This window comes from Apaloderma vittatum, unplaced genomic scaffold (assembly GCF_000703405.1).
Source record: "Apaloderma vittatum isolate BGI_N311 unplaced genomic scaffold, ASM70340v1 scaffold7037, whole genome shotgun sequence".
Classification (NCBI taxonomy): Eukaryota; Metazoa; Chordata; class Aves; order Trogoniformes; family Trogonidae; genus Apaloderma; species Apaloderma vittatum.
This window is the reverse complement of record NW_009725659.1, coordinates 6,522-26,724: the sequence shown is the minus strand read 5'-3', so window position 1 is coordinate 26,724 and position 20,203 is coordinate 6,522. Positions and strand designations below refer to the sequence as shown.

At 38.7% G+C, this 20,203-nt stretch overlaps 1 protein-coding gene across 1 annotated transcript in view; it reads right to left on the bottom strand.

Moving 5' to 3' along the window:
• Positions 1-20,203, bottom strand: part of THBS2 (thrombospondin 2) — a 32,504-nt gene that overhangs the window by 6,207 nt on the left and 6,094 nt on the right. Inside the window, exons 4-16 of the mRNA XM_009872983.1 lie at positions 18,373-18,569; positions 17,425-17,565; positions 17,135-17,231; positions 16,210-16,380; positions 15,187-15,363; positions 13,727-13,900; positions 13,104-13,231; positions 12,845-12,997; positions 10,878-11,096; positions 7,122-7,229; positions 5,343-5,502; positions 3,760-3,878; positions 2,854-3,088 (exon numbers count right to left, since the gene is read on the bottom strand). Coding sequence (XP_009871285.1) covers positions 2,854-3,088; positions 3,760-3,878; positions 5,343-5,502; positions 7,122-7,229; positions 10,878-11,096; positions 12,845-12,997; positions 13,104-13,231; positions 13,727-13,900; positions 15,187-15,363; positions 16,210-16,380; positions 17,135-17,231; positions 17,425-17,565; positions 18,373-18,569 — 2,079 coding nt within the window. The remainder of the gene's footprint in view (positions 1-2,853; positions 3,089-3,759; positions 3,879-5,342; positions 5,503-7,121; positions 7,230-10,877; positions 11,097-12,844; positions 12,998-13,103; positions 13,232-13,726; positions 13,901-15,186; positions 15,364-16,209; positions 16,381-17,134; positions 17,232-17,424; positions 17,566-18,372; positions 18,570-20,203) is intronic.

The following is a 20,203-nucleotide window of genomic DNA, read 5'->3' as shown; positions in this document are numbered from 1 at the left end:
AAAGAGTTATTTTTCTCCCTAGCAGCTGGTTCAGTGCAGTGTTCTGGATTTAGTATGAGAATAATGTTGATGACACAATGATGCAGTTGTTGCTATGTAGTGCTTATCCTAAACAAAGGACTTTTTGGTTTCTCATGCTCTGCCAATGAAGAGGTGCACAAGAAGCTGCAAGGAAGCGTGGCCAGAGCAGCTGACCCAAACTAGCTAAAGGGATATTCTCTTCCACAGGACATCTTGCTCAGTAGATAAACTGAGAGGAGTTGGCTGAGAGGCCTGGATCGCTGCTCAGGCACCAGTCAGGAGGTGGCGAGAAATGGCATTGTGCATCACTTCTCTTTCTTGGATTTTTGTTTCTCTCTCTTTTCATTACTACTACTACTAAAATAATATATAGTAATTTATTATAATAATAGCTTATCTCAATTATTAAACTGTTCTTATCTCAACCCACAAGTTTACTTTTTTCAGTTCTCTTCCCCATCCCACTGGTGGCAGAGGAGGAGCGAGTGAGCATTTATGTGTTGCTTAGTTGCTGACTAGGGTTAACCTGTGACAAGAACATAAAAATACAGCCATACAGCTCTGCTACAGTTGTGCTTCTGCTCAATACTTTTACTACATTCAATATTTGTTAAAAAATAAAACATACCTCTTTTCTTAATTTACCCATAATATTGGTGGAAACCAGGAGATGTTACTTGCCTTGAGTAGCAGCTGGTGAATGGAGACATCTAAAAAAAAGGTCTCCTTGCTAATGCCACCGTTATTCAGTGGCGTACAATATTACAAACATTTTAAAATGAAGTAGGAAAACTTGGCTAGACAAGTATAGAAACAAATTTGAAAATGGCTCTGACTTTTACAACAAAAACCACTCCACTGGGTACTAAGGTAAAATCAGTACTGCCAGCTACTTTCTTTCTGTCCTCATGCCTCTCTGTCTTTTTTTTTCTTTTTTTTTTCTTTTTTCTTTTTTTCTTTTTTTTTTTCTTTTTTTTCTTTTTTTTTTCCCTTTTTTTTTAAAGTGTTTAGGACTCTTCTAAGAGCATGGGAATTAACACCACGGGAAATAGCAATGATCCATCTTATTCAATACTGATCTATTACTAGATGTTTCACAGGCAAATAGAAAGCTACATTACTACTATGCCTAACCAGCACAGCAGTATTCAACTATGAAGCTTTCAGAGAGAAAGCAGAATGAGTTTTAGGCAACAGCCAAAAAAAGGTAGTCAGGAAATGCTGAAGCATCTAATATCTCAAAGACTTTCTGCAGTTCAGATACGTGGTAAAAATGGTCCCATTTTCCACCCGGGCAATCAGCCACTGCGTACTCCAGATGCAGACCAGATGTGTGCTCCTGCACCTGTTTGTCTTCGTTTTTATTGGAGAAGAGAATGAACTTCCAATTTTATTCCCTTTGCCAGTATCAAAGAGGTAATTCTTGAGTCACAGGAGAATGTAATTTTTCACTGAGAGTGCTGCTGACGTTCATTTGGTATTGAGCTGCTGCTGACAATATTGAATCTCTGTCAAAGAACATTAGGAAGTGTTTGTTTACCCAGCCACGGCCAACAGCTCTCTCCAGGGCATCATCTTTGTATGCTATAGTTCACATCTTCAAGAGAATGGGAGCATCTTTTGCCTTTATTTATCACTTTTCTGAGATTTCTGTTGGATCTGCTGCTAATGACAGTGAGGAGCTGGCTAAACTAAATTTACACTTTTTGTGAATCCTTACTCACTACATAAATGTAGTCTCCCTTGCAGGATCCAGGTGACAGATGACTATTACAAACTATCCCAGTTTGAGGGCACCCTTATTCTGGAATATTTCTGAAAGTAAGAGACTATATGCCAGAGATTGGCAACTACAAAGATATTCCAAATATATAATTGGACTGAAAGGTTAAGTAACTTAAGAACTACTAATGACTACCAGCCAGAAGCTTCCGATCGCCAACAGTCATCTCACCAGGAAACCAGTCAGGGTGCAGGATTTTATCTTTCTAAACATACATAAAACCATATTGTGCAGGTACTAAATTCTGCTTCCAATTTCACCAGCATAACCATGGATAGACTCCAGCAAGCTGTACAGTTCAGAACAGAAATTGCTCATCCATATTTATTGCAAGGGCAATTACTTGTAGACATGTTATGGTGGTTTTCAAAGGATCATAAATGTTTTCTGAACTACATTTATGACTGTGAAACTCTTGCTATTTCTCTATGCCAAGCACAGAGAAGAATAGTTTGAGAGTGATCAGTAAGATTTTACCATAGAACTGGAGAAAAGAACAGTTATGTATCCATTTTTTAAACTGTGACATGTACAACATATTTAAAGCTACCTATAAAGCTAATATCAGAAAAAGCTGCTCAGAAATATTAACAAAAATAGTTAGAAATAAATTTTAGATTTAAATCAGGAGAAATGAAATAAAACAAAACAGAGCAGCAGCAAAACATTTTATTGCTTTTTAATTTTCAGAGGATAACTTGTTTTGAAAGAAAAGAAGCTAATTTTTCATTTTTAAAAACATTTGAAATTTCATTTTCCCAGAATTTTAAATATCTGAATTCCAAGTGCAAATCAGAAGTATAAAAAAATACTATATATTTTTAAAATTTGTTAAAAGCATTCTTCTATAAATAAATATGTGCATTTTTGAGTCCCCATCAAAGAGGCTTCCTAATGCTCTAAACCTGGACTAAACTCACCAGTTCAATTCCATTGAAGTCCATGGTGCTTCAAATGTCTAAAGCAGCTCAGTTTGACCTGAAATCTCTCTCATCAGATACTAATTGGATATTAAAAACCAAATGAAATTCATATGACACTGTTCTTACCATCAGAGTCCTCCTGCTCAGGGTTGTATCTGAGGCGACAATTGTCCCTATCATCTGGGACACCATCATTGTCATCATCAGGATCACAGGCATCTCCTTTGCCATCTTTATCATGGTCAGCCTGGTTAGCATTGGGAATGTAAGGGCAGTTATCCTGGTTGTTCTGGTGGCCATCTTCATCTATGTCCTCATTGTTGTCACACTGGTCACCAACAAGGTCATTATCTGCATCAGTCTATCGAAAAAGAACAAAAAAAGAATAAATTTATTATTGTTACTAAATACAAGAGTATAGATAGCCTGGTATTAATTCTTTCAGCACTTCTCTTCAAGGACTTCCCTGGACACAAGTGATGTCATGATGACAGCCATGTTTAAACAAGAAATACAGCTTCAAACTATGAAGGTTACTTATTCAGCTATCATTGCGTAAGATGTTGTCCCCAAGACGTTTCCAGGGCAGGTCTTTGGCCATAATCTTCATTGTCCCCAAGACGTTTCCAGGGCAGGTCTTTGGCCATAATCTTCATTGTTCTTATTCTAGAGATCACAGAGGATGAGCCTGGGTACCACCTTTTTCTGATTGCTTCCATATATTTGATGTTACGTATTTGCATATGAACCAACAAACTCCGGCACACCAAATGCAGCCCCAAGCGAGGTTGTACTCTCTTGCCATGGGGTAATAAAACAGTTTAAAGGCCTGAAAGTGGATTAAAGGCATCATCACTCTACTTTCCCTTGGTCTGAAACAAAGGGATGTGACAACCCAAGGTATGAAAATGAGCTATTGCTCATTGTAGAGCCTCTTTAGCTCTACAGTAAGCGGACCGATAGCAATTCCTATGTTCTTTTCTCTCCCCTTGTCCTGGTGTTATCATTAAGGACGCTGCCTCTAACACTTACCTGGTCTGGATTATGCATCAATGGACAATTATCACACTGATCACCAACTCCATCACCATCTGTATCACTCTGGTCTGTGTTATAGACGTAAGGACAATTATCTCGTTCATTAAAAATGTCTATGAGGAAAAAAAAACCACAACCAGACAATAAAAGATTGAAGAAAGCAGAATGATATAGTACCCAGCACAGACAGCTATAGACTGTAGGAGTCACCAGTAAAGAAGCAAGGCTCTTAAAGGGTTTCTAATTGCTACATTACTGCTACAGCACAAAATAGTGAAAAGACTGGTATTGGAAAGAAAAATTATGGTATCATTTTCACTTTTTGTGCTATGATAAAGTCTTCTATATCTATTTTCCTAAGGAATTTTGCTAGAGTAAGAGTTGATTATGACTTAAGACTTTAGCCCTTTTTCACAGAATAAAGGGGCAGTGTTTTTTCCTGTTTAAATAATTTGATTTGGATTCTCTTCCCACACTCTAAGAAATGGCATAGAATGCACAGTTATATCATGTAGAATTTCTGAAGAGTTTTGGATAAGAAAAACTGCATTAATGTTCAGCTGTCTAAGCACTAAATAATTTAATTTTACCAGAACATGTGCATCATTGATTGTACAGCATGCCACATTTTCAAAAGAAAATGTTCCTCCTCAGGAAACTTTATAATGCAACCAAAAATCTCCTTCAAAATTATAATACGCTGAAAAGAAACAAAATCAAGACATGTTGGCATATCTGTCTGGAAAGAATACAGAGACACAAGGACCCATTCCTACACTATATGGTCCCTGGATATTTCCAAAAGCTTTCCGCCAATAATATATGATTACACTTTTCTTCAAAGCAGAACTACCATGAGTACTACTAAGAAACTGATGATCAGAAGGATGAGAGGAATTCAGAATGCTCGGAAGTTCATGCCAGATAAGCACCTAAAAACTTTAAAACTGAAGGAAATCCAAAACTAGATTTCTTCAACATCTAGTTTTCTGGATTCTCAAAAATTTGAAATGCCGCAGGGATAAGATTTTTGAAAGACATTTAAGTGCTCTTCCCCCTCCCTAATTGTGATCAAATCTAGGTCATAAAGGCATGTACTGGTAGATGAAATAAACACCTTTAAAAATATTTTAAGACACACCAAAAATGTGTATTTGGATTACTGTGGGCTTTGCATTATATTCATAGAAAAACAGATTAATTTCACACAGATATTGTCTCAACTGAACACATGTTCTGATGTTCTTTTTCCTCCCTAAAAGGGAAAAGAAAAAGTCAACAGAAGTGTTATATTTGATTCTGGTTGTTTTGGAACACAGATGAAAGAAATAATCCTTTTTAAGATTACAATTATAAAAGACTCGCTGTCTTCAGTAATATTCACTGCAGTCACTTTGATGCTCTGTGGACAACTGTATTGCACAGGTCAGATGAGCCTCAGTCTTTTCTTTCTACTGCATTTCTGAGCTGCTAGAGTCAATTTTATTCCATGTATGAAAGCAGGAAGTCCATCTTACTGGACATAAAGTAACATGCACTTGTGGAACACCACTTAATTTTCCAAACTAAAAGCATACCATCTCCATCAATATCCACAGCACATGAGTCACCCTCTCCATTATTATCTGTGTCAATCTGAGCAGGGTTGTGCACGTAGGGACAATTATCACAGCGGTCACCGACTTCATCTTTATCATAATCAAACTGACGAGGGTTGAACAGAAGAGGGCAATTATCCTAGTAAGAAGAAACAGAAGATTTCAGAATATGTATCAACTCATGAGAGCATACTATGAAGTGGTAACTCGTCCTGTTCATCTTGGACAGGGGGCAAAAATCAAAATATTAATACATTAGGACAAGCTGCACCTACACTGAAGATCCCGATGGCAATGGGATGGCATCTGGACGTTCTGGATCACTGTGTTTTTGTAGAAAGCATGAGAAATGCACTCAACAGCCATTTTTAACTGAACCAGTACTCAGGTATTTCAGTAAAAGTGTATCACAGGTTCATGCATTCTTTAAAGTCAGGAAGTGTTGCAAAATCAGGCCAACTTCAGCTACATATTATAATTTTTGGAAAAGAACCTAGAATGGTTACTTTGACTTTTTTGGAATGAACTAGTATCGATATTCTCACTTTTAAACCACCTATTTTTTTAAAATTTAATTAAACTTTCATTTGACTTTTGTGGATTGTGTTATATTGTATATGATAATAAGATGTAAAAAGTTTCAAAAGGCAAAGTTAAAATTAAATACTGTTATTGACCCAAAATACTTTTCCCCTGAGACCACGCATTTTAGTGGAAGTTTGAAAATTTCATTTCAGTTTAGTCCCTAATTTGAAAGCCTGCCAGGACAAGAAGTCTTATATTTCACACATCCGCGAATTACATATGGACTCTTCCACAGGCACAAAGAAGTACTCAGTGTGGAAAGTAAATCAAAGCAGTGGAACTGAGGGCTACATCAGCATCATGGAATCTGAAGGGAAATTCTCTACTAAAGAAAAACAATTTACTAGAAAATATTTTTATAGCACATTTTAAATTCCTTGGAAATACACTTTATATACTCAAGGACAAGATATAGAGGCAAGTTAAAATTTTATACTGCTCAAAATCTTCTGGCTCCAATTTTTTCAAATACATGTACTAAGTCATGTAATTTTATCAAATGATTCTTTCGGTTTTGAAATAGTCCAGATAGAAGCTCCATGAACACAGGTCTATCCTAGCTTTAACCATCTGAAGCTCTAGACCATCAAGGCTCCCTCAGAAGGGATCAAAGAGAAACAGTAAATTCCTAAAACCAATTTCAGTCATCCTAAACATGCTCAGAAAAGGCAGGGAGAAGAGGTTTAGACTAACTGCCTATCTTTTAGGCTCTACAAGAACATGAATTCCAGTCTTGTAGGCAGCTCTAAAGGAGGAAATTATGAACCAGGCCATGCACTTTCCTCCTGCCATTTCCCTTGATGTTGGCTATGTTTATAGTTGTTATTATTATTAACTTGCTTTCAACGTAACTCAGATATATCATTTACCAGCTTTTCAAATACAATGGACCTATCATCCTCCAGTTGCAAAATAAAATGTAACTTTCCAGTGAACTCTTTCAATGTACACAACTGAACCCAGAACTGAAATGGAGAACATAAGTCATTCCCAGGTTTCCCAGGCTGCTTTGCTCCAACACAGCTGTACTCTGCAGCAGATATCATTCAGGGAAGGCAGTATGGAACAAGTCAGTTGAAGTTCTGAACAATAAAGCTCTTGTCTACCCTAACAGCTTTCCTTAACGCCAGATGTTTAGGTCAGATGCACAGAAGACACAGAAACCCATCTTACTTTGTCATCCTCAACGCCATCATTGTCATCATCCTCATCACAGGCATCTCCTTTGCCATCTTTATCAAAGTCTTCTTGGCCAGAGTTAGGCAGAAGGGGGCAGTTATCCTGGCCAAAAGAAATTATCAATAGATTAGGTTTACATTATGTCAGAATGACTTGCCCGGGCAGAAAAGCAGATATGGTACACCAGAGACTATAAAACAAGAACAATCACAAACACTTTTGAAAGTGTCTGTTTGTTTGCTGCCAAAGATAGTAGTTCATTTTCTGCTTTCAAAGTGTAAAGTAAGCAAAATGCATCTGCAAATCATTCTATTTCCTAGCTTTCCATCTGTTAAAGGGACGTTACCAGTAAATTTTAGATGAGACACTCTAGCAGAGAACAAACACACAACACATACACACGTGCACACTTACAGCAACATTTTATAGGCAACTCATGAAGCGTGTTTGAAGATTACATATAAAATGGCCAGGTTTGGTTGCCAGAAAAATAAAGATACAAGCCAGGAGATGATCTTCAGAAATAGCTGTTCATATGGAAAGTTCCTGGAATGAAGTAGTGCACAGCAATGAAGGGGAACACTAAGAAAGGGTTTTGAAAAACGTGCCTTTACACTGTTCTGCTGAACAGCACCTTTCCACTCTCATGCTCCCGCAGCTTTGAAAATAAAAGGCAAATTTATTTTGCATCACAGCTTTGTAAGGAATGATTGTTTTAAAAGAGTAAGGCTTAGGTTACACTGAAAAAATAAGAAGTGAAATAGTTTGCCAAACTCTTAATATATAGTCCTTTTTAAAATACTAAAAATTGATTGCACTTCTATTGCTGCCTAAGAATGAATACATCTATAAAAACTCATTCTGTTATTCTCATTTTTTCTCACATTCCATACCTACCTCAGACCCAGACTGAATCTGCCAACAGCCAACAGGCTGCAGAAATATTTTTTTTTGTAACCTAAGAAAATGAATATTATAGTAGGATTCCTAGCCATGTTTTTAGTCTCAGAGGCTCTAACAGTGTAGATAATTTAAGAAAAAGAGAACTGGAAAAAATAATGCTAGATATTAAAACCTAAATGCAACTCCATTTTTATGGCACTTTTTTACCAAATATTTGTTAACAGCCTTGACTGTCCAACTCAACACTGATTACCCACAATGAAAAATTCTTTTTGAACCAACAATAGATATTAGTTGAAACTTGCTCAATCACTTTGTATGTTTGTATCTATATGGGGTTTTGTCCCTACATATCTGCTATAGATTTGAGTCCAGTTTCACACAAATGAAGTAGCAAGGTACAGACCTCTTGGTTAGCAAATTCCTACAAACTTTGCAAAAAGAGTTCATGGGGTAGACAAGAGAGATACTACCAGTGCACTCTAGAAGTCTCATACTAGATATTAGAAGGAGGACCTGTTAAACATCACACTTCCACTTGGAAATTCAGCCTTGAGGTACAAACTCTCTTGAAACTAGGCTTCTTTGTTTCAACTGTTGACAAAGTTTTGTGTCGGTATAATTCTTACAGGAAAAAAAAATACTTCCTTCATGTGAATGAAAAAGAAATTTCCATTAAAAGATATGACTAAGATTTTATTATTTACAACTTCCCAGTTTATTTATATAGCTTTGCTTACACAGAATTAATTTTCAACCATTACCAGCTCAAGGGAAGAAGCTTTGGGTTGCTTTCTTTCAATCAAATTACTGAACTAGGACATTTCATAATGAATATAAGAATCAGAAAATATCTGGTATTTTTAAGGTGTTTTTTTTGGAGGGGAGCAGGGGAGGTGGTCTCCTTAAATGAAGTACTTGTATCTACTAGATCAACACATATATGTTAGCAATCATGAATCAACCTTTATAAACAATTTTACTGAATGAGTTCAGCATGTTGGGTTTTTAATGAACACTAATCATTTGTGTTACAGTTTGAGTCAACATGTCGCAGATTCTGATGACAGGAACCAAAAAAGAATACACAAACTGTAATCGCTGAATTGACTGGATCCATACAGAACACACAACAACTACGGTGAGGAAGTTTATCATCTAAGGCTCAAATTTCTATCAATGTCTGAAACTCTTCTGCTGATAAAGCCCACATGCACAACTTCAAGTGGGTTATACCTGAGTAACTTCTGATTCTCTCACATAGCCTAAATTCAAATTTTCTTAGTCTCTGGATCTGTATTTGGTTATTTCTTTTTAACCACTGTAGTGGTCTAGAACTCAGTCATTTTTGCATTTCTTTCCTCAGTTTTTAACCAGAAGTTACTGTGCTAGAACTTCATGAGAGTTCAAAGGTATATCGCTTTAACACAGAGAAGGAGAAGCCAAAATGTTCCATGTCTGAGTGAAAAAAATACCCAAAACTAACAACCTCAGAGGAGAAACCACTGCCCTTGTAGCAATGACTGATTCAGCAAAATACTTGAGCACCTGCCCTAGTGAAAGCAGGCAAGCAACCCAGTGTTGTCAGTGGCCCCATGAGTAGGTGTTCAAAACTGAGCACTTGCTTATGCCTTCTGCTCAGATTAAAGTTCACTTCATTTCAGTCGCTTAATTCAGAGCGGCAAACAGTGTATGCCCCTCTGGATCATGCCTGTCACTCAAGCACCAGTGAGGCCACCATTCAGAGCAAGGGTGCAGTGATTACATGCCAGGGAGTGCCTTCACCCCTTAGCTATTTCGGTCATTGTTAAACTGCTGGGCCTGGAGCAACTCTCAGCCTGGTTTTGCACAGCAGTGTACCTGCATCAGGATGAGGCATCCAAGTGGACTCACCATTTTTGATCAGTTTCCACTGGAAGAAACTTCAGGCCATGGAGACAAGGGGGACTTACAGTGTGCTTCAGATGATCATAGAACCAGGCCCCAGGAAACATATCATGGTAGGCACCCGCCATTAAAACTATGTACCACCATTTTTAGGCTCTCTGGTCTGATGTTTATTTTTTGCTTGGTGTAGTAATGTTTTATTTCTCACTACAACAGCACAGCTGCAGCAGCAAGGGTGGAGAGCAGCCTCCTGTCAGGTCTAGAGCCAATGGCTGCAAGCATGTCATTCCCCTCAGGAAGGTGAGAGCAGGGACTCCACATCTCTGAAGAGTAAGAGAGGCTGAATCTCCCATCCTCTTCCACTGAGCTTTTGCAATAAGGAGAACTCTGTCTAATTACTTGTATTTATTCCAGGCTCCTCTTGCCAAAAATTATCTCAGGCTCTGAATCCAGTTTTCACAGTGTGACCTGCTTAACTCTTTAGGAGGAAGGGGTAGTTCAAGTCAAGAGTTGGAACTGTAGACCTTAAGCGTCTGTCAGCGTCTTGTTACAAGCCTTGCCCTTAGGATTTCATATTCACCTGCGCCCAGAGACTCCTGCATAGTTCTCACTAGCTGTGCATTCCACACCCATGCTTTAGGCAGTTCCTGCTCAGTGTACTAAATCTACTGACAAGCATCCCAGCCTTCCATGTGTTCTGAGTAGGAAGAAATCCAAAGCAGAGGACTTGGGATTTCATTTTGAGAATCCCTTACCAGGATCTAGCGTTAAGCAAATACACATTTCACAACACCTCCTAGAAAAAGAGCATGCTGTAACAGCAAAAGCTTAATGAAAGCAAGCATCAGCTTGATCCTGAAAAGTGTTATTCACAACTACTTAAGAAAAAAAGAATTTAAAAAAAATGGTTGTCATTTTGTCAAAAATGGTTTGTCATTTTTCTCAAACTTTTTAACTTACCTTGACGCAATGGTATGTTGCATTAGCAGCACAGACCAAGTTATTATTAGGCCAGCCATCCAAATCCGAATCCTCACCACAGATGCGTCCATCGCCAGCATAACCTGTCCTACATTCACATTTGTACATAGGATCACTGAAATGACCCAGATAGATGCACTCTGAAGATTTATGGCAGCTGTGTGTCTTGTCCTTGCATGGATTCTCAGGTTCACAGACCTGTAACAGATAGAGCGTACTCACTGAAACTTAATATTCACAGCCAGCTGTGTGTGCCTCAACTTTGTCAAAATCAGGCCGGTTATTTAGATGCCTAAAGACAGGAACTTCATTTCAATTGCAGTTAGTAAATCATATTGCTCTGCCAGTTCACAACTCCAGACAATGTGTACAATGAAAATAATTAAAACAATCCGCAGGAAAAATTGGACATTATTCAACAAGCAATTAAAGGGATTAAAATTTTCATAACTTTATCTGCTTTCTTCCAGATGTCACTGGTCCTCAGAAATCAGCTGCACCAGAATGTAGACCGTACTCACTTCTTTCCTTTAGTGTTCTGCCTGTCAGCATGCAAGGACTGTCTTATTTTCTTAAATCAAAGAGACCCTACCTAATGAATTCCCACATTTCCCTCCAGTAAGTTTTTGTTAATTCTTTCTTATCACTTTGCTTACTTTCATTGACAGTATCTGAGAATCTGGCACTGATGTTTTACATTTAGACTTCACATGTTGTAGGAGAAAGGGACCTGGGGTTTCTAGTGGACAGCAGGATGACCATGAGCCAGCAATGTGCCCTCGTGGCCAAGAAGGCCAATGGCATCCTGGGGTGTTTTAGAAGGGCAGTAGCTAGTAGGTCGAGAGAGGTCTTCCTGCCCCTCTACTCTGCCCCGGTGAGGCCACATCTGGAATATTGTGTCCAGTTCTGGGCCCCTCAGCTCAAGAGAGACAGGGAACTGCTTGAGAGAGTCCAGCGCAGAGCCACAGAGATGATGAAGGGAGTGGAACATCTCCCTTATGAGGAAAGGCTGAAGGAGCTGGGTCTCTTTAGCTTGGAGAAGAGGAGACTGAGGGGTGACCTCATTAATGTTTATAAACATGTCAAGGGGGAGTGTCAGGAGGACAGAGCCAGGCTCTTTTCAGCGGCGTTCAATGACAGGACAAGGAGTAATGGGTACAAGCTGGAACATAGGAGGTTCCATAAAAATATTAGGAAAACTTTTTCACTGTGAGGGTGACAGAGCACTGGCACAGGCTGCCCAGGGAGGTTGTGGAGTCTCCTTCTTCGGAGACATTCAAAACCAACTTCGATGAGTAATTGTGCAATCTACTGTAGGTGATCCTGCTCTGGCGGGGGGGGCTGGACTAGATGATCTTTTGAGGTCCCTTCCAACCCCTGACATTCTGTGATTCTGTGAACTAACCACAGATTGATCCAACAGCAACAAATAGAAGGTATCCTATGACATCCAATTTAATGTTTTCATCTGTCTATAAAATTGTTGTCTTGAATATCACTTCCACTTCTTTCTGTCTTTCACCACTGGTAGGTGTTGGCTCAAAGTAATTTAGAGAGTGAAAACTTCAGACAAATATATGTCTGATGACACCCTCATTACAACAGCATTATATTTATAGAGAATGATTCTTATTCTTCAGTTTCCAATCCCCAGAATAGGTATATACACCTTAGAGAAAGGACAGTAAAGCAGACGAATGCTTGCCCCTGGCATTTTACACTCTTTAGTGCAACTCTGCAGATGTCTAGATAAAATAAAACCCTTAAAGAAAAAACACAAGCCCAAATTCAGTGTTTTGTCACTCAATCCAAATATACACTGAAATAGATCTATTTCAGGTTATCTTTGTTTGGTATCCAGGTTTATCATATGCTTTCATTCAGAGATGTTTTTCAGGTGAGAATTACAGCTTGAAAGCCATCAAATTCTCTTCAACATCGCTTACTTGTTTCTCTGTCTTGGCAACTTCCAGCCCTACCCCATAGGGCTGACTTCCTTTATAGCGGGGAGGACATGGCAAGCAGTGGAATCCTGGATTTGTGTTGACACAGCGATGGACCTGATTCACCTTAAAGCAAACATCTGAGACAGCTATACACTGCAGGGAAAGAAAGAAAGAAGAAACCAGTTAGATAGCTGTGTAACACATAAATAATGAAAATTTCCACAGTGATTTCCTACTGTTAAAGGCAACAAAGTAATACCTCATCAAGATCCTCACAGACTGTACCATTGCCAAGGTAACCTGCTGGGCATGGCCCACATGACCAAGACCCATCTGGGTAACTGTTGCATTCTGCTCCAGGAAAGCAAGGATTTGACAAACACCCATCTGGCAAAAAACCATGAAATTAAGTTAGAAGCATAAAAGTTATTTAAAACTTCATTTAAGAAACAGTATTCTCTGTTCATTAGCTTATATCACATTAGCTTAAATCACATCAGCTTAAATCACATCAGCTTAAATCACATCAGCTTAAATCACACGATCCTGAATTTACTGGAAATCACTAGATGTGATTTACTAGATGAATTTACTAGACTACCGATTTAATACAAAAATATTACAGATTGCTACATCCAGTTGAACACATTCCAGCACATTGAAGACCCATTTAAGAAACACATCTTAGTTCACGAGAAGCCAGTATCAAGAATACCTATAAAATCCCATTGACTTAAATAGCACTCAAAATGGGTAAATGTGCTTTCCTGAAACAAAGGTATAATTAGTAGATTTCTGTGGTATCAACTCATAATTATTCAGTAACAAAATAAACGGAATTATAATTATTAATTATTGAACAAAGAATGGCTAAATACCAACCAATTGGGCAATCCTTCTTATTGCACACATCATGTTGCCTGGTATCTCCCACACACGGCTTTCCTCCGTACTGGGGCTCTGGACTGTTACAGAGGCGAGACCTCTCACGAATTCCTCCTCCACAGGTAACAGTGCAGGCAGACCATGGAGACCAAGGACCCCACTGGCCATTCACTAGGATAGGATACACAGAAGGAAGGAGAAGAGCGTTACAGGGGACAACACTTGGTGCCAATGACAACAACCCTTTCTTCAGATCCCTGACTGGAGACAGTTTCTCACTACGCATGTAGGAAGACGCTGGCAAAGCATTTCCACTGAGACAGCAATATTTCAGAAACAAACAAACAAATAAAAATTACCCAACTGCTTTATAGGCATTTTTTGGCCAATAATTCTAAACAACACACCGTGCCCACTGGCATGGTGCATTTCTATTTAAGTCGGTCAGAACAAGTACGGTGCCTTCAAAGCTCCCTACTAAGCCTTCATTTTATAAAGAAAGCAGGGTATGACCGCAGGATACAAACTTCTGCTGAGCTGAACTTGAACTCTGGCTTTTTTTATGGCAAAAGTATGCTTAGTAAGACTGCAGCTATTATTCTTGTTTTGTAATCCATCAGTGCATCTTCAATTGACTGACTCGGTGTAGCTAACTTATTTCAATGATTCTTCTGCATGTTTTATATTGGTACAACTCTACTTATCCTGTCGTCATCAATCCCAAATTTTTTTTTAAATACAAACATCTCTGAACAAAACTGTGTTTGTTCTTGGTATGGCCCTCATAAGGGCAACAGCATATGTCCTTAAATAAATAAAATTTTCACTAACTTAAGATGCACAGATAAATCAGAAACAAGACTAAGTGTGTATAGCTATTTAAGTACTATTGGGTTAGAAGCTGGACATTAGTTTCAAGCTCATAACTCATAAGTAAGAATGAAAGGTTGAACAGAGGAGAGCATGAAGAAAGACATACAAGGGGAAAAAAGTAAGGAAAAATCATAAGAAAGGAAAGTGAAAGTGAGTGGAATGAATGGTCTCTAAAAAAGATTTAGAAGAATAGACAAGGAAGAAAGAATTTTAATAACAATAAGATGCGTGGAATATGTGTAAAACACATATGTATGCTTTCAAAGAAACCTGGCTATTGGGAGACTATAAGTATCAGCTTCATTTTAGACAGAAAGTGATTATTTTTTTGATATGCAGAGATAAATCACTAAGTTATAAAATGAAACTCTCTCAAACTCTTAATGTTTAAAGCCAAAATCTTAATTTGGGAATTTCACAGAACCTCTGACTGCATTGCTGTCTTCATTTTAAAAGTACCTTTGTGTGTTATTTCACCCCTCAGCTACAAATTTTATTTTCCACCACAGAAATTCACTGTAATTTACATCTGAATAAAAAGGAATTCAGTTGGAATAGTAGTGAATTCAAGACCACAGACACACCTGGACATGGAGCCTTCTCACACTTCTCGGTTTCACGTCCATTCCCCACACAGTTTTTCCCACCCATCTGGGGGATCGGGGAATTGCAGAGGCGGATGCGGGTGATATTTCCTACTCCACAGGTAACTGAACAGGAAGACCAGGGAGACCAGTGACTCCAGCCACCATCTTGACGTACTGTCAGAAAAAAGAGCGAAAGTGAAGGAAATAGTCCACCTGCAACAGCAACACAAACTCACTCATGAAGTTAACCTTCTAAATAAGCCTCTCGCTACATCTGATGAATGTTCCGCTGCCATTTACGAAGCCCAGCATGCCAGCTCAGGCATTCAAGTACAGCTTCCTTAAGAATCTCAGTGACCAACATATCTATCATCCAGGTTAGTCATATTTTACTTGAAAATAAACTTGTTCCAAGGAAACAAATACTTGTCTAAAATGCACATGTGGACATCTAGCAGCTTCAGCAACAGCCTCAGGTACTATCATAGCCTGGATATAGCAACTATTGCAGATAGTATTAACTGCAGTTCAGGAGACAGAGTACAATCCCTTTAAGAGCCCTAGATATAAAAGTAATTTGATATTTTGCAAAAAGTCCTCTATGATTACTGTCTTCCTAAACATGACTAAGCTAGTGGGATGGGGCAATAATCATGAATGAACGGCAGACCAAAACATGGCCCCATGTATCATGAATATGAACCGGGTGCTGTCTCCAAACTGACTTCAAGCAAGATACTCCAGTTCATAACATTAAAGATAAATAATGAGGTAGGGGGTGATCCTAACAGAGCTGAGGCCAGAATGCACATACCTATTCAATTGTCAGGAAAATGAGAAATATTTGAAAGGGGGGAAAATGACAAAGAATCTAATGCTGGCCACTTTATTTATGCATATATAAGCGTTCAAATGCATACTGTCCTGACTAGTGAGCATTCATAGGAAATCCAGACTAAGTGTGGTTTTGCTTAGAGAAGTCCAAAGAAGCTTTAAAAAAGGAGTAATTTTATTACTTACTGCGATGGTCACATTTCTTAAAGCTGCACATCCTTGTCTGGATATGTGGGCCCGTACAAGCACTCCTGGTGACATCACACGACCTTCCTCGCATCTGAGTCCCAGAGCCACAGGTAACCGAGCACTTTGTCCAGTCTGACCATGGTGACCAGCCCTCCTCGCTGTCATCAGCTGCAGAGCAGAAGGTAAGAAAGAACACTTAACATCGGAAGTCTTCATCTGTAATAGACCTGTCTAGTACAGAGTGAAATACACTGAACCCATGATGAAGTCACTTAATCGCTGAAATTATTAAAACTATCATCACTCCAAAGTCTAATTCATAGCCTGCAATGCTGTCTTAAATATGAACCTTGACAATCTGTTCCACAAGTAAAGCGTTGCACCAAAAGAGGACATCTGGCAAAAAAGAAATAAAATGGAGTAACAGAATGAAAATAACGGAGAGGAAAAATAACTTGCACTCAATAAAAACTGCATCAGACTTCTGGTCTGGAACTTAAACAGCCTCTGGAAAGAGACAAGACCATCCAAATCTACATTAGTCTGTTTCAACCAGAAAAAGAAACAACAGCGCACAGTGCTATCGCAAACGAACAAAAAGCAGATTGTCCAGCCTTGAAAAAGATGAATGGGGAAGTAGCATGCCTCTAACCTTAAGTGTCCAACTCAGCTAGGCAAGTTATCAGCTTACTTCTAAGCAACCAACACGATCACTGAAGAGAGCCCAACTCCTCCAGAAGATAACTTCAAGCAGCCAAGTTACTTCATATGACATTTGTATACATATAAGTTTGATCTTACTTGCCTTGACTTCTTACTTGTTTTGCCATTTCCAACACACTAATAGCAATTTTAAATATTGCCAAAGAGTATCTTTCTATTAAAAAGGATTGCCAAAGCGTATCTTTTCTCTCTTACTCACAGTGAGAGCAGACTGGACAGCATTCACCTTCAATAAAAGATGGATCGGCACAGGAGACTGCTGGACAGGTGATCTGATGGCAAACAATTTTGGAATCCTACAGGCAAAGAAAACAACTTGCTGACATGCTCACATATGGAGGCAAATAAAAGGCAGACACTTGGGGACATGGGGACTACTTTTTCTAAATATCAGTAAGTCTAGGCCAAGCTCTGAGTAAATATGAGCTGGCCTGGACAGTTGGGCTAGATTAAACCCACTATCCATTTCTGCTGTTTCCAAAACCTTACCTGGCAGGTGCACTTGGTGCAGCTATCCACAATCCAGCTTTCGTTATCTGCAAAGACACGACCATCCTGCCAGCAAACCGACTGGTTCTTCAATGTTTTGTTAGGCCCAATCAATTCCCACATAATTTGGTTCTCTTCAGACTAGAAGATGAAGTAAAGGGAAACAAACTGTGTACTTTGTAAGCACGTAGCTTTAAATAAACAAAACTGAGACACTAGTGGACTTAATTCTTCCATTTAAAAAATTAAATCTGCTTTTACATAGTTATGTACATAAAGGTGATGATCTCGGGTGCCACAATACCGCATAGCAATCCTTCACATAACAGTATAAACACAGTCATACAATATTAAGGGAAATTTGCTCTTAGCACTTTTGCTTTCCTCTAGTAAAGTTCATCTTTAGGTAGGAAGATTTTAGCCCTGAGCACAGTAATAAACTCCTTTCAGAAAGAATTAACTGGTTCAGAGCAAGAAGAGGGACAGACTTCAGTAAAATGTCACCATCTCACTTCAACTACGAAAATGCCATACATTTACTTACAGTTTAGGTACTCTGTGTAGTGACTTTCTGATGTATTCATAACTGGTATAGGCACATTAACAATGCTTTTAAAAGTGCACATGCAAGGTTGGGTTTCTCAGCTTTCAATTTTCAAACCTGCAATAACCTTTAAGAGGATTGATTTTCTCTGTGTGGGAGTGCATGTGCACGTGCTCTTTTAAACCCAGTCTGCGAAAAACAAGCCTTCATCAAAGTATTATAATCAAGAACTACCTAGCCAGTCACTTTGATAATGCAGGTTCTCTCTATATTATGCAGATATATCAACAGGTATACACATGTACATACAGAAATCTCTATTGGTTGTCCCTGGTATTAAACAAAGAAGGAAAGAGCGCTGCACGGCAGACCTCTTCCAGTTCTTCAGACTTACAGGTACCTACCACTTTTTGGAGGTTATCAGCTAAGTTGTTCACCACAATACGCAGGCCGGTGAGCTCCGTGAACATCGTTCCCAGCTCTTCACAGGAGCGGTCACAGAACTCAACCTTCTTCTCTGGTTTCTCACCCACATACTCAGTTGTGACAGCAGGGCTCAAGTGAAGGATTTCAGTGCTCTCATTAATGGTGTTCACTTCAGCTGGCAAGAGAGGCAAAGAGAAGAGCAGCATATACAAAGTTCTTCAGCAGATTACAGATTTCTGCTGAAATCACAGATTGGCACCCAAGGGTAGGGTTTAAACACATCTATTTTGGCACAGCTTCATGCTAGATTACACCCATGAATAAAAGAGGGGTTAGATGTCAGCTGGTTCCAATTATAGGCTTTCTCTTTTCAAAATTAAGAGCCAAGCTGTGTCTCACATGGCCCTCACTTTAAAACATTTCTGGCAATGCAACACATTAATTTATGAAGAAGGAGTAAAAAAAGGACACAGTATCAAAAAAGAAAGAAAACCCATTTTATCCACTCAGATCCATGAAAGCTTTCAGATTTTTTCATGATGTAACATAACACACTGAAGAGAAAAAGGAAAGGGAAAGTTTCCTTGCAGAAAGTCATTGTCCTTGTTCTGCCCATAAATTCCATGGTTACTGGGACCAAATTCAGACCATTATGCAATTTATACCAGTCTCTGGGCTGCTCTATGTTGCACTGCCTGGTGTTAAACTCAGAGGAGCTGTTATATGGACAGTTTAATTCCGAAGTGAAATGGAGGTCAAGCTAAGACCAGGCTGAATATTTGATTGGACACTTCAAACACTCCTCCACCAAGCAGATCATAATCAAAGCAGAACTTTGCATGCATTATACAGAGAGAGCTGGGCCTGTTCTAGTATCAGTTTAAAAGATCTCACTGTCTATAACAAATTCTTGAAAAAGAATGCAACAGAAAGCATCAGCGGTAATAAAAAGGAACTTGGTTATCTAATAAAGTCATTTGTGTTCTGCTAAGCATTTAACTCTCCACCAGCAAATATCTTATGGCTTCCATGGAAACTTTCTCTAAAGACTCTGTGGTACACTCTGATTTGGTATCAACTATACAGAAATCCATACCACCCTGTCCTTCAGTAAGGACTTGTTTATCAGATTTAGTAATGCTGTAATAACTCAAGATCACCAAACAGAAAGGAGAAGTAAAGCATATAGTAATTTATCAAGAAGAAATCAGCATAGTAACATGTGCAATAAAACAGATGAATCAAAACACTCCAATACCATTCAGTGTTGACAAGTCACAGAAGGTGTCAACAATTCAAAAATTGAAGACTTGATTTGATGCTCAACTATACAACGTAAAGAGTTATATTTAAATGTACAAGCAATGAAAATGGGAGCAAAGTATTCTTCATTCATTTAGAAAGGTAAAAATGAAAGAATAGAAAATGAGCCACTAAGATGACGTTAAATAACTACTTCTGAACCATACCTAAAATGATTGCCTTGATGTGTTTTTAAATTATCTATGAAGTATCTGCCACTAGCCAAGGTCTCCAAGAAATTTTTTGCAATATTCCACAGTTGAAGTAATTGTCCAGCTTCACTTACAGGATGGGAGAAAACCAATATACCACATAGCAGATCAGAGCCCTCTGTGTTGTAACTGTTTACTTCAGCTGCTTTTTGATTCCCTGGAAAGAATGCAGTTTTCCTACCGCACTGAAACACTACATTTCTCAGATTCCCCCATAGCACTTCTCAGGTCATTAATTTCACATTTTTCAAGCCAACATGGAGTGTGCCCTGACCGGAACATTCTGAGGACATTA